This window comes from Acomys minous (assembly GCF_964271855.1).
Source record: "Acomys minous genome assembly, chromosome: 4".
Taxonomy (NCBI): domain Eukaryota; kingdom Metazoa; phylum Chordata; class Mammalia; order Rodentia; family Muridae; genus Acomys; species Acomys minous.
Window position 1 is genome coordinate 28,630,678 of NC_140486.1, and position 14,532 is coordinate 28,645,209.

At 40.7% G+C, this 14,532-nt stretch overlaps 1 protein-coding gene across 1 annotated transcript in view; it reads right to left on the bottom strand.

The window, feature by feature from the left end:
• Nucleotides 1-14,532, bottom strand: part of ADAMTS19 (ADAM metallopeptidase with thrombospondin type 1 motif 19) — a 197,219-nt gene that overhangs the window by 31,778 nt on the left and 150,909 nt on the right. Inside the window, exons 18-19 of the mRNA XM_084780852.1 lie at nucleotides 12,787-12,940; nucleotides 2,803-2,938 (exon numbers count right to left, since the gene is read on the bottom strand). Coding sequence (XP_084636978.1) covers nucleotides 2,803-2,938; nucleotides 12,787-12,940 — 290 coding nt within the window. The remainder of the gene's footprint in view (nucleotides 1-2,802; nucleotides 2,939-12,786; nucleotides 12,941-14,532) is intronic.

Genomic DNA, 14,532 nt, shown 5'->3' on the forward strand with positions numbered 1-14,532 from the left:
GGAATGCCTATGATAAATTATAGAGAAGACGTTAACTGAGATGGCAAAAGCACATTGAATGTGGGCAGCTGCATTTCCGGAACAGAGATCTTGGACTTTAGAGAAAGGAGACAGAGAGGTGAGCACCAGTACCCATCACTCTGACTTCATACTAGGAACACAATGTGACCAACTATACCAGGTTCCTGCTGTTCTGGCCTCCCCATTAAGATGGACAGTACCCTCAAATTCTGAAGCAAATAAGCTTTGTCCCTTAACTTGCTTTCTGTCTTCTTCACTTTTACTTATCTACTTTGTATATATGAGTGTGACTGTGTGTGTGTGTGTGTGTGTGTGTGTGTGTATGCAAAGGCATACATACTCATTTCCCATATCACACATGTGCAAGTGAAAGGATAACTCATGGAAGTTGATGTTTCTCTTTCCACTGCGGGGACCTGGGAATTGAACTTAGATACTCAGACTTGGTGGTGAGCATCTTCATCCACCAAGCCATCTCATCGCCCCCTTAAGATGCTTGGGACACACAGTGTGAATGAAACTAGAATGTTTTCTGGGGAGACAAAGGAGTAGCGGAGGATAAAGAGAGATATACTCTGTGAGCGGGTCTTAAAAAGATTTCCTGTGATTTTCCTTAATAATTTCCTATATTCCCTCCCTACTTTCCTCACTGACATTGCCTCCTGTCTAAAGACATTGCCTCTCTTTCCCATCGGAAGGACGATAATATTCTCTAACAAAACCCACTTCTAATCTACTGCAAAAATTTCTCACTCAAATTTGGGTTTGCGTTGTAAAACAATTCATTTACAAATCTTCCTCAAGGCATCTTCCTCCAAGGTGATTGACTGCATTAATCGATAAACACATGCTGAGTAGCACATACTTCACTCCTTCATAGAGCAAGTCAGGAAGTGAGTAGGATGTTCTAGTCCTAAAACTGTAAGCCCATTCAAGATCCCAGACATAGCAGCAAAAGCTAGTGCATTCAACCAGCAGTATGCAGTATGTACAATGCATTGTGTTTTAATATTAAGAGTATTCTGTAAAATAAATTAGCATTTATAAAATTTATACAAGTAAATTAGCTGGGCAAAGTGACATATCCCAGCACTCAAGGAGACACAGAGGCAGGCAGATTTTTTAGTTCGATGCCAATCTGGTGTATAGAGCAAGTTCCAGGACAGCTAAATCTACACAGAGAAACCCTGTTTTGAAAAAACTAAATAATAATAATAATAGTACTGATGATGATAATAATGACAAAGAAGATGATGATGATCCTATATTCACTATAGGATGCATACTAATGTGCTTTCCTCTGCAAACTCTTTTCGAAATCCTCCCTCTATTCTTTCAGAAGCATATACCCTTATGGAGCCTAGGTCTGCCTGTGGAGAAGGGGAAAATAAATACTCGAACTTCTGTAACACACGAACACCGACTCCATAGCAAAATAACGCTTGAAACCTCAATGCTGTAAAGGAAGAGAAGATTCCCTAAACATTTTCAGTTCTCACAATGTGGGATGAACTCACTCAGGAGCGCTTAGTAAATTTGTTCTGCAACACAATAGGAACAGGGAGACTTCAGCATATACAGCAGCCGAAGAAGATGAGATCCAGAAGTGAACGTTTACCTAGGCAACACTGACTTCCACAGGGATCCAAGTATAAAAGTGAAATCAGCTTAACTGGCAGTTTCGTTCCTCCGCCCCCCGCCTCCCCCCCGCCCCCCCCCCCGCCTCCCCCGCCTCGCCCCCATCCCGCCCCGTGCCTCACTTTTGTGGTAGGAAGTAGTGGGGAAGATTAACTGTACAGGGCAACAAAGCTGTGCATTCTGAGTCTTAGGGTGCACAAATTCTCCTTAATTCCACTTGCAAAAGCCGTTATGAAGGGGGAAAGGGGTCAATCCTCTGACTTTCTGAGAACTTTCAATTCAGTCTCATGTACGGAGGCATCTCGACAATCCCGAGTGTTGCCTCATGCGTGCAGGCGTCTCGACAATCCCGAGTGTCAGGTAAAGTAAAGCAATCTTTCGTCACGCCAGAAAAATCAGCTCACTCTCATTCTCTTGTTATCAGACCATCTCCAATCACGGTAGGGTTTGCGACATCGGGCTGTCTCACCTAAATACACCATTCCTTTTTCATGAGAAAGCATGCAGATTTTCAGGCCCCATCATGGAAGCCACGCCAAGTACCCACATGGCAAAATTATATCCAGGTCTGCACACTCGTATCTGGTTCTATGTCTGTGTCCTAAGGCGGGGCTCTTTTTTTCTTCTACACCTGTGGCTGCCAGCACTGCTATGCTGCTCCCTGTTCATGTGCCTTCAGTGTCTTCTCGCCTGGTATTCACTGAGGAAACCACAGCCCAGCCTAGATATCTGGGCATCAGGTATGAGGAAGTGGGCAGTGTGAACTGAGAGTTTTTGGAGAAGGAGTGAGGGACCTGGCTGTCTGCCCTGCTCTACTTCCTCCTGTCAATGCTCAACATCTCAGAGAATTCTGAGGCAAACAGCTAGGTTGACCTAAATCTGAAGAGGTGACTCATAGCTCCTTCTTAAATTTAAGATGCAACCACTCTCTCTTATTTACGGGGACGGTCTTCACACCCTGAAGAAGTTGCCCACAAATTTTAACCCTACTGTCCCAGATATTGCTTACTCAAATGTTCACACTTGGGTATGATTTGCTTTGTAATGTTCTGGGTCGGGGTGGGGGGGGGGGAACGTGATTTTAATAATACCCTGAGTTAGTTCTAAAGCCAAGCCGCGTAGTGACCGCTGGGGTACCGTTACCTTGTTTGACAAGGCTGCTCATTGCACTTCCGAATCTGCGGCTCCGGCTTAGTTAAATACTTGCATTTCTTGTTGTCCACAATGCTGATATTCTTGCTCATGATTTTTGTGCAGGACACTGTTGTCTTCCTCTCTCCTGCAAAGATCAGATGGACACACAACGCGATGTCATCACAGGCTTCTGCGAAATGGGCATTTTCATACAGCTTAAACCAGTGGCTATGGTTGTATTTAAAAGCTACATAACAAAGTGAACTCTAGGCTTAAAAAATTTTCCTTCACTAGGTGTAAAGGAGGGGAATCAGGTGAAAGCAGGAGGAAGGGAAGAACGGGAAGATACAGTGATGGGATAACAACTTAGTTGTAATCTGAATAAATTAATTAAATAATAAAAAATAAAATAAAAGAATTTTTCCTTCTAAGTTAAATGGCAGTCGCTGTGTTACAAAGTGATGCTGGTAGTTAACAAGATATTGATCAAACATCTATCTTTCAGCATTAAGTGGTTGAATATTCCATATTTATAGAACATTCTGAGACTCTTCTCCATGATGAGATTCCCAAAAGCACACACATAGGTATAAGTACACATATAGATTTCATTGCTAGAGTGTACATTACCAGTACTATAGCAAACTACGGGAAGTATGCTTCATTGTTAGTGCTTCTGACAAAAGCCCTAAGAATTCTAGTAAGGACTGTTGCTTTTATTTGATAAAAACACTGAGCTTCTTATAATAAAAACTGTTGACAGTAGAAAGCTATTCGTATTTTGTGTTAATTTTTCATAGAGCTGCATATAAACTGCATTGATAATAATATGAGTATCGATTTTAAAAGTCTAGTAAATGTGTTCTAATTTCTTTTTCTCAATATAGTTCTTATTTATACTATCTGTGTAAGAGATTTAATAATATATTTAATTTATTGGTTTATGTTATCACCAATAAATCTAAAAATCAATGGGGCTTCTTGATTTTTTGATTCATTAGACAATGAAAATGTCATTTGTGTACAAAAGGACCAAATTACTAGAATAGCAATTTATGGTAAAGCCAGTTCATGAATTATCATGTTGATGTTAAAAATCAAGATTGTAAAGAGCTTATGGTAATACAAAGATGTCCCTATTATATAAGGTAAAGTAGAAAACAAAGTCACATTTTACTAATGAAGAAAATGCTACAAGAAAAATGGCATATATATTTTAGTGCCTTTTTTTTTTTAATGATGTATGTCTCGGAACCAACATACAATAGAAATTTCAAAACTGAAAATCAAGACAATGATATCCATAAAACATTATATTTTTTGTCAAACATATTTTAAAATATTTAAAAAGCTCCACTCGAGTTTGAAGCTGAAGTCCTTACTACCTGGTGTCAGATTCAGAGAGCAGCAGCAGCTGTCTGTGAGGATGAGATGGTGGTGACTGGTGGGAAGAATGTGGCCGGTTCTGCCTCTTACACCCTTTCCTTTCCCTCTTGACTTATTGTTTTCCTCACACTGTATCTTTTTAAGATTCAAAGGCATTTTGAGAACTCTTCATTCTTTTTTTTTAAGGGTCTTTCATGTCCATTCAAAAGTCTCTTTCTTCCTTCCATCCACTACAGTCAAGCCTGAGTGGCTGCGGGAAGTGCTGCTTCTGCACAGACCCTTCAAGCTACTAAACTACCAAATTATATTTCACCCATGGCAGTTGCCTAACACCTTCCGATATTATAAAAGTCCCCAAAACGAGTCTTCCAGATCAATTACAGGTTGTTTACTCAAAGCCTTGTTGTCTAAAGTGTATGGTGTCTTCAGCAATAGAGGTTTACTTTCAAGTTCTGGGAAGCAACCAAAGGCAATAGTATATATTGTCTGGGGTGGGGTCTCCTGGACCAACAATTCCCTATGTCTGGCACTTGGATTCTTATCATCCATGTGTGTGTATGTGTGTGTGTGTGTGTGTGTGTGTGTGTGTGTGTGTGTGTGTGTGTGTGTGTGTCTGTGTAATTTACATGCACATAAGTATTTACTATATTACTATATTTATTATATTTAATATATTACAAAATAGTGTTTTCTAATGCCATTTTAAACATCCTTACTGACATTCCTGTGTCCTTTCTCCCTCTCTTTCTGCATTAGTGTCTCTCATTCCTTCACAGCCAAAGCCCTCCACTTTCTACTCCGTCCTTCCAAAATACCTGTAACTTTGTCTTTTATTGTTGTTTTATTCTTTGTTTGATTTTTTTGAGACAGGGTTTCTCTGTGTAGTCCTGGCTGTCGTAGACTTGCTTTGTAGACCAGGCTGGACTTGAACTTGCAGAGCTCCACCTGCCTCTGCCCCCTTGAGTGCTGGGATTAAAGGCACGAGCCATCATGCCCAGCTGTAACTTAGTATTCTTAAAGCCCAGCATGAAAATGCTTTTATCAGGGAATGTGTACCATACACGTGCTTATCTCTCCCCCCCCCCGACATACACTGTGTTAAATGTAATGTTAAGTTGTTGGAAATGTTTGCTAGCAGTAATTTTACCTTATAGAATTCCTTAAGAATTTCTCTTAAGTACTTATATTTTTAATAACTGATATTAATAAACTTGATGTTATATAACGTTAAAATGTAGTTTAAGATAATTGTAATAAAATTTTTACTGCATAACACATTTTTTTTCTTTTTCTTTTTTTTTTTTTTTCTTTTTTTCGAGACAGGGTTTCTCTGTGTAGTCTTGGCTGTCCTACACTCGCTTTGTAGTCCAGGCTGGCCTCGAACTCACAGCGATCCGCCTGCCTCTGCCTCCCGAGTGCTGGGATTAAAGGCGTGTGCCACCACGCCCGGCCTGCATAACACATTTTAATTTCTTTTCTCCACTTATTCCCGAGTGTTTAATTCTATACCACACAATGAGGAGAGAAACCCTTCAAACACTGAAATGTAATGCTGCCCAGAGATGGTACTTGTTCTCCCTTCTCTCCCAAAGATGCTATTATACCTCCTCTTTCTGTTAAAAGAACCTCCTGTGAATCTGTTTCTAATGTTCTGTGCTTTGAACCCACTTGCATTTAATCCATAAATATGCTGAAAGATGACAAAAGCTCTTTCTGGCAATAAAGTCAACAGTGCAAAGTTATGGATGGTGCCACTCCTGAACTCCAGTCCATATACTTTATGAACTGAAAGGCAAATAATACCCAAAAGCCTAGAAATATTTTGGCATAGAAACAAACGTGCCCTATTAACACTGAGATCATTGAAAACTGTTGCCTAAACAGTGGAGCCCCATCCACAGAAAGTTTGCACAAAACCAGACCCTGTAAGCACTACATGTAGTGGGGACATTTTATAAAAGCAACCAGGGGAAATGAAAATAAGGAAGGCTAAGGTTTTTAATCTAACTGTGTACATTCAAGCATCTCTCTTGAAAGAAGTCTTGAATGGCCAATAGAGGCCAGTTTTATACCAAGAAGAGCTATATGAAGACTTCAAGCTACACTTGGAAGCAGTATAAGGAGAAGAAAACCTTTCTTTAGATGTCCTAGAGTGTAACCCTGAGCACCTCGACGTGGACACGTGACCCTGGGAGATCATTATCCTCTATTTGTTCCAACTTCTCACACCAGACTTTTAAGTCACGTTGAAGAATACTTCATACTCCCGCTGACTCAGGAACTCAGAGACTCCGTAATTAATCTCCACTGCTTGATGTTTAGACATTGATAAAGTACTCCCTAAGACCCACATCAGTGATTATTATCCTTAAACAATTTGCTTTCCAAACTGAAGAATCGCACATTGTATTTAACTAAGTTTGATGCATCTTTTATCAGACCATGACTTCAGAGAAAAGAAAAATGAACATATTACAGTGGGCAAGTCCTTTCCTTTAGAGTGTTGTAAGGGTTTAATGACTGATTTCTTGGTGATGAGGTGGATTACTAATTCTATTATTATCCCCCATTTCATAGCCTCCCATCATGATGGCATAGTAGCTAGACAGTGGAGAACAGACATGACTGAATACTGGAGTTACATTAAAGAGAATTTGCAACTGTACATTTTCATTTGGGATAGTTATTTCTATTGGTGCTTTCTTTTCTTTTTCTTTTTCTTTTTCTTTTTTTCTTTTCTTGTCTGTTGGATGCAAGAAGAACCCATTAATGAAGATGGCCCTGTGAAGAAGGGACAAGGTAGAGGAGTACAGACTTGGATGTTTATCAGATGCCGGGCTAGGAGAATGGCGGAACTGATGGCATGGTGACATGGCGCCAAGGGAGAAAGAAATTTTCCTTGTGGCAATGATGACTGATGAGAAGTTCAGTTCCAATAGTGATTTGAATGCACTTGGTGGAGTTCACCTACATCCTTGAGTTATGTAACTATATTATGTAAAATCCCCATTGCCTGCCCTGCTTTGCTTTTGTTGTGGAGGCTCCGGGTGGGCAGGATACACACGCCCCCCATGCATACTCCCGTCCCTTTGTTCTCTGCACCCTTGGATGCTCTGCTGCTCTACTCTCCCTTAACACACTGTTTCTTGTCCTTGTTTTCTCTGCTGCCTTCGTCCACAGGAACATTTTATTGTTCATAGACAGTACTTTGGGATCTAGATAATATGGGATTTAGAACTCTCAACAAGACCCTGTTCACTTGTAACTCCCCCCTCCACCTGAGTCACTCTAGCTTTGGATTACCACAGCTTCACTCTTCTCACAGTCAGTCAAATGCCAGCCTCGGGGTCACTCCCTTTCTTTGCTTTTGGATCCTAGATCCCAGCTTATTGTTGACCTGTTTTTGACACTGCTTCTACAGAAAATTTAAAATGATAATATCTGAATGGCTTCCCCAGTACTGTTTTCTCACTTCATGGTCCTCTTTGCTTCCCAACAACCTGGTTTTTCCTTTTATAGTGACAATGTCTCCCTTTGACATCCAGTGACCACTGTTGGTAAATTCCATATTCTCTGCTCTATTTCCTATGATTTTATGTTCTCATCCCATTAGTGTACAGAGATAGACAATTTCTAAAATCCAAATGGATCCTATAACCCATGGACACTACCAGCTTTTCAGGGTCCTTCAAACCCAAGCAGCCTTAATTTCCTCTTCACACACCCATTTTGTACTCAACACATACAGGAGCACTCCATCATTTACTCCTTTCTTATTTTATCATACTCATTTGAAAATTCCCAATTTTACTCTATAAGAGGATTTGAAAATTGCACACAGCTGAAAGGTACTATACCAATGAAGCCATGATAAGTACATGACATTGAAATTCAACTGGACCATTAGTGCTACCACAGACCAAAACACAAGTCCCCATTCAGAAGCAGATGAAAGGCCCAGCCTCTCCCTGGGGCAGTGGACAGATGTTAACCATCACTACAGCCCTAATAGACTTGGTTAAAATCACTCAGTGTTGATGATAATTAAAGTTCCTATTGTAAGTAACCCTTTGATTCTCATTTTCCTGTAAATGAGCAAAGACACTGGTCGACAGGGAAATTTGAGCACTTAATATTATGGAAGCTGCTAACTCTTCTTTCCATGTCTGTGAAGAATGTTAGTGCTCCAACTGGCATCTGGACTACCCTTCTGCCAGCACAGATGTTTTGAACAGACTATGAAGACCTTACAGAAACACAATGACCTTAACTGTTCTACTCTCCTAAATGCGAAGTTCAGTCAGGACTGTTTCAAACACTTTCTACTGACTTTTTGATAGCACCATGCTTAGGAAACTCAAGGGCAACCTGAGCCATTTCTCTATGTTAGAAGGGGACACTTCCCCTAATGGTTTAGTGGAGGGACTGCTGTTACTGACACTGAAATGACAAGGTCATGACTGGAGCAAACACAAATCCTCACTGGCGTGAGTGTCTGCTGTGGTTATGAGAACACCAATTCTCTGCATACAGATTTGGTCAGCTCCACACCACCCTACCCTGCAGTTGGCTGAGACACACCCTCTAACGAGGCCCCTGTGGTATTGTTACAGGAGTCCTAATACAAAGATTCTCTTGAATGGTTAGGTCTGGCCCCACTTCTAGTAGAAAAGGTCAGGAAAAAAATCAGCAAGGACAGACAGGCAGCTAAAAGGTCAAGATGCAAAAGCAGCAGACTGGCCAGATGTACTTACAGCTGCAATAGAGGTCTTAAGACTGTTGGCCAGACCTGGCACGGTGGCGCACACATTTAATCCCAGCACTCGAGAGGCAGAGGCAGGCGGGTCTCTATGAGTTCGAGGTCAGCCTGGTCTATAAAGCGAGTCCAGGACAGTCAGGTCTACACAGAGAAATCATGTCTCGAAAAAAACCAAAAAGAAAAAGAAAAAAAAGACTGTCGGCCAATAGCAGCAGCAATTACAGGAATGAGGAAGGACCTGGAGTATTTGTCTTCTACATGGCAGCTCAGCAGCTGTAACATGAAGAAGTTGGAGAGTTTGAGTGAGCAGCCACAGCAAGAGTCATGGAGATGCATAAAGGAGGTTGAAGGGCAGTAAGAAGCCACAGAAGAGGAGCCGCAAGTCCTGCTCTCTAAAAGGGTTCCAGGGAACTGCTAAGTATTTAGAGAAAATGTCTGTAGCCAAGGTTCACATACTGTACCATTGGCCACTGGCCTTGATGGAGGAACTGGCACTTACTATTTTCATCAGTTACTCTTCTGTTGCTATGAGAAGACAGTGTGACCAAGGCAATTTATAAGAATTTATTGGGAGCTTTTGGTGTCAGAGGGTTAGAGTACAAGACGGTGGAGCAGTAGCTGAGAGCTGACTTCCTGAACTGCAAGCAGGAGGTAGAGAGAGCTAACTGGGAAGGCATGTAGTTTTTGAGGCTTCAAAATTGTCCCCCCAATGGAACTTCCTCAGAGAGATCTGGGGGCAGTGTATCCGAATGCAGGCATTTGGGTGACTTATGGATAACGTCTCCTTCAAGCCACCACCGGAGAGGAGTAAGAAGTGCCACCACTGTCACCCAAAGGCCTGCATGAGAGCACCAGCTGCTGCTGTTCTTACTTCCTGCTGGCAACCAGTTGCTATAAGATGCTGGACGCTATGAAATATGCCCAAGAGTAGGCCTTGAAGAACTCCTCATTGCCGACCCATGATCTGTCATCCAACCTAAAGACACCCATCCAGCTAATGTGTAACAACTCCATTCTTCTTGCCTTTTTCTAAGTGGTCACTTCATATTTCTCTCTACAAAGCTCCTCTATGGACCTTGGCACCCTCACTCTCTGCAAAGTGGCCTTTGTGGAGAAAATGGCCACAGCTGAAGAGGAACTACGTGTGTCCCCAAACGGCTTGTTTTCCTGGGACTAGTGACAGGCTGTCCATGGTTTTTGTCAAGCCAATCTACTCATTCCAGCTGGGTATTATTCCAGCAATTTATCACTCTCTAGCCTGATGTCCTCCTTCAGAAAATGCACATTGACACACGATGCCTCTTATTGGAACCAACAAATGCAAAGCCCTTAGGCTTTAGTCCCTTCTAGCTACTGCCACACTTGCTTCTCTCTTCTTTTATCAACATTTATTGAGCTAAGAGGTCCTGTCTTTAATTATTACACTTTTCTCTTTTTCATATTTCGGCTGTTGCGTTTTTTTCAACATGAATGCAATGTATTCTGATCATATTCACTCCCATTTCACCACTACCTTGCTGCCCCTCTCACTCTCACGAACCCCGTTACTCTTTCTAAATAGTCCCTTTTTCCACTTTCAGGATGCTTTTGTGTGCGATCCACTAAGTTTTATTAGGATTACTCAGATGATTATGCATAAGGGGTCTGCTACTGAAGCACGCTTATCTCACCGGTGGCTGCACCACTAAGGAAATGCCTCTCCTTCTTCAGTAGCTGCTATCTGTCCTCCTAACCCGGCATTTCAGACTTCCCTTTGTAAGCTAATGGTGACTTCATTCTGCCATTTGGAGACATCAGCTCAGCCCCACCCCCAAAGTCTTATAGCTTTACATCTAGCTCATCACTTCTCCTCCTCTATGGCTTCCAAGAGGTCTAATAAGCCTGGATCCCTCTGTTGCTTCAGTGCACCACCTACCCTTTTGCTCTATCTAGTTCACTTTCAGCTGAGGATCAGAAAGATGCTTTCACACCTGAGGATGCACGGTCACTGTGTTCCCACCTCTCCTTTGGATTTCTTATCACCCACAGAAGGAGGGCAGAGGAGGCACCCTGCCACTCTCTGCTTATCAGCTCTACCCTGGCTTCCCTTCCATATTACAGCTACAGCTGCTGTTCTGCCTTAAGAACTCAATTCTGCATCACTTCTGCGGAAGGCTTTTCTGAAAATCTGGTTTACAGTGCACCTGCTCTCTCCCTCTCACCTCTCCTGTTTATTCTCCTCATCGCTTGTCTTATATTTGACCTTGGCATATTTTCATGCTGCTTTGTTTATCTGGGCATCTATTTTCTGCTTCTTCTATCCCATGTGCTCTCCCGACAGCTATGGCGGTTGCTTCCGGTGCCTTCCTCACTTCTTTAGGAACATTTAGGCTATGAGTGTAGACAGTTGCTTGTTTCTTTGTTTGTTGTTTTTAACCCAGAAAACAGATGATTCAGCTCCTGGCACAAACCATGTAACATCCTGCTCCCTACATAGGCATCATAACTCTTATACACGGAAGATTCTCTTTTATCCCTCAAAGGCATCTGCTGCATGGAGCTGGGTCAACTGTTAATACATGGAATTAAGCACTGGAGTAGGAGACACACAAAATCTAGGACACAGACGCTCCTCGGAGAATGGTCACATTGAGAGATTTCCCACACTCACGTTTTATGCTGAAGTAACTCTTGTTCCTTCGCCTCTCAATATCTAACATAGAAATAGAAAACACTGGCCCCAATTTTTGGGTGCTTCTATATTCATGGGTAATAGGGTTATACTTTATAATTAGTGAACTCAGGAAATGAAGGAATTGAATTGTTTACTTTGTATGTATATCTGTAGGACACAAACAAATAAAAAACAAACTCAATATATGAGTCTGTCAAAACATTCTTTCATTCATTCAGTACATGCCTGTAAGTTTTATGGGCTGATATACATTGAAATTGATAAAATTTAATATTCTAATTTTTTTGTCCCAATACCATGCTGCCTTTATGACTATAATTCTGTAATACAATTTAAAGCCAGGTTTATTGATAGCTCAAAAACTTCTTTTATTATTCAAGATGGTTTTAGCTAGTGTGTGTGAGTATATGTGTGTGTGTGTGTGTGTGTGTGTGTGTGTGTGTGTGTGTGTGTTTCCATATGAAGCTGAAAATTGTTCAAGATCTGTGGTGACCTGTGTTGGAATTTTGATGGAGAGCACATTGAATCTATGCATTGCTTTTGGTAGTATAGACATTTTTACTATATTAACCCTATCAGTCCATGAGCATTGGAGATCTTTCCATATTCTGATATCCTTCTTAATTTCTTTTTTCAGCATTTTGAAGTTTTTATAACACAGGGCTTTCACTTGCTTGGTTAGAGTTACCCCAAGATATTCTGTATTAATTAAGTGTGTTGTGAAATGCATTGTTTCTCTGATTTCTTCCTTGGTCCATTTTTCATTTGTATATAGAAAAACTATTTATTCTTGGGATTTAATTTTGTATCCAGCTACTTTGCTGAAAGTATTTATCAGATGGTGGTAGTAATAAAATGTACATCACAGCCTGAATGGTATCTCTGGAACCTGGTTTGCTGTAACAAATACAAGTCTTCCTATGGAATACATATAACAACCAGTCTAATGGGGTGAAATGGAGCAATGCTCAGTAGCCTTTTCAGCTCAATTAAGTTTTTTTCCCCATGAAATAGTTTAGATGTTCAGCTTGTACACACATTATAATGAATGCAGTTTACAAACCTTTCTGGAATCTAGAACTGTAAATAAGATTTTAGATCTATTGTAATTATCAGTGATTAATCAGATAACAACTGAAGTTTTGAAAAGAAAGAAGGTTAAAAATGTCTTCACCTCCTCCACACGTGGCATTGCAATCCTCCCAGCCTGCGTGTGTCCACAGGAAGAGGGGTTCTGGTTCCTTAGAGCTCTGATTGTCAGGAAGTGGTTCTGATGGAACCGTGTATTCATAGTGAAGACCATAATTCTGATCTTGAAATAGGAGGACCTACAGCATAGAGAGCGGTTAAAGAACGTGATTTCAGGAGAGCACATTCAATGAGAAAATCTACAAGGATATTGATACTTAAAAATACTAATTGCACAACGAACATATACCTTTGATTCACAGCATTCATGTGACAATACCTTTAATGGTTTGAAATGTTATAGTTTTCAAAAGACTGGAGAGCCACCTGCGAGCTAAATACATCATGATAAAAGCTCACTTGAATGAAACAAGAAATATCTGATCAATCCTTTTGATTTGGCAGACCACTTCCCAAAGCGTGGTGTGTGTGTGTGTGTGTGTGTGTGTGTGTGTGTGTGTGTGTATTTGCGTATATATATATTGTGTTCAAAGGGATGTGTATTGCATCTAAGGTCAAGATATAAAATCAAAATCAACCTTAGATTTTCTACACTCATTTAAAATAAAAAGACAGAAAAGTCATTCAGTCAATACGGCGTGTGCTGTTGCTGTCCAGTTTTATGCCAGCTTGGAATAGCTAGAGTCATTGGGAAAGAGGGACCTTCAATTAAAAACAATGTCTGTATAAAAAGCTGTCTGCAGACAAGTCTGTGGGATATTATCTGATTCCTTATGGACATAAAAGGGCTCAGCCTACTGTGCATGGTAGCGCCCTGGTAGGCAGTTCTTGGTGGTAAAGGAAAGCAGGTTGAGCAAGCCAAGAGGAGGAAACCAGCAAGCGGCACACCTGCATGGCCTCTGCTTCAGTTCCCATTTCCACGGTCTTGCCTTCAGCTCACGCCTTGACTGAATTACAACTGAATTAAACCTTTTCTCTGAATGTTTCTATGAGTTATGATGTTTTATGAGAGCAGAAGCAGCCTTAGCTAAGACACGGGCTAAGGCTGGAGACTGGAGGTCACTATTAGAAACGGTAGGCAACTTCCGAGCCACTAGAAGGGTGACAGTTCTGCTCTCTGGATGTTTACAGTTATCTTAGAATTTTGGCAGTGTGTAGGTATAATGGAATTTAAATGAACGTTAGATTAGTAGCAGCACTCTTATACACAAAACGTTTAGTAAACTAAAATGGGTCAATGGGCATGAACTTGAGTTTACACCATGCTGAGCTAGAAGTAGGGATTATGACATTTTGGCTTACACCGATATATAGTGTATGCATGTATTTAAACAATGGGGAGTAAATGTACATGTATGTTTGTTAGAAACTTGTTTTTAGGAAGTATGTTAAATTTAGCCATATGAAACATATAACATCTATCAATCTGAAAATCTGTCCAAACATTTGGTACATAAAATTATACATATATTTTAAATTTGGGTTGGTGGGGAGAAATATTAACTATTTAACTTTTATCTACATTAGTTATAATTATAGGTGATTCAGAGATAACGCAACTTGCAAAAACACATAAAGGAGCCCAATGTTAAGTACGAACATATAAACTGACTTTTCCTTACTTTCTCTCAGATTTTGTTCATCACATCAAAAGGAGTGCTATGATATATCTGATTAGAGGATTTTGTAGCTGGTGTACTTACTTTATGAACATTATCTTATAATATAATTAATAGTTTTTAAGTTTACAAATGTGAAACCTATGGGTATC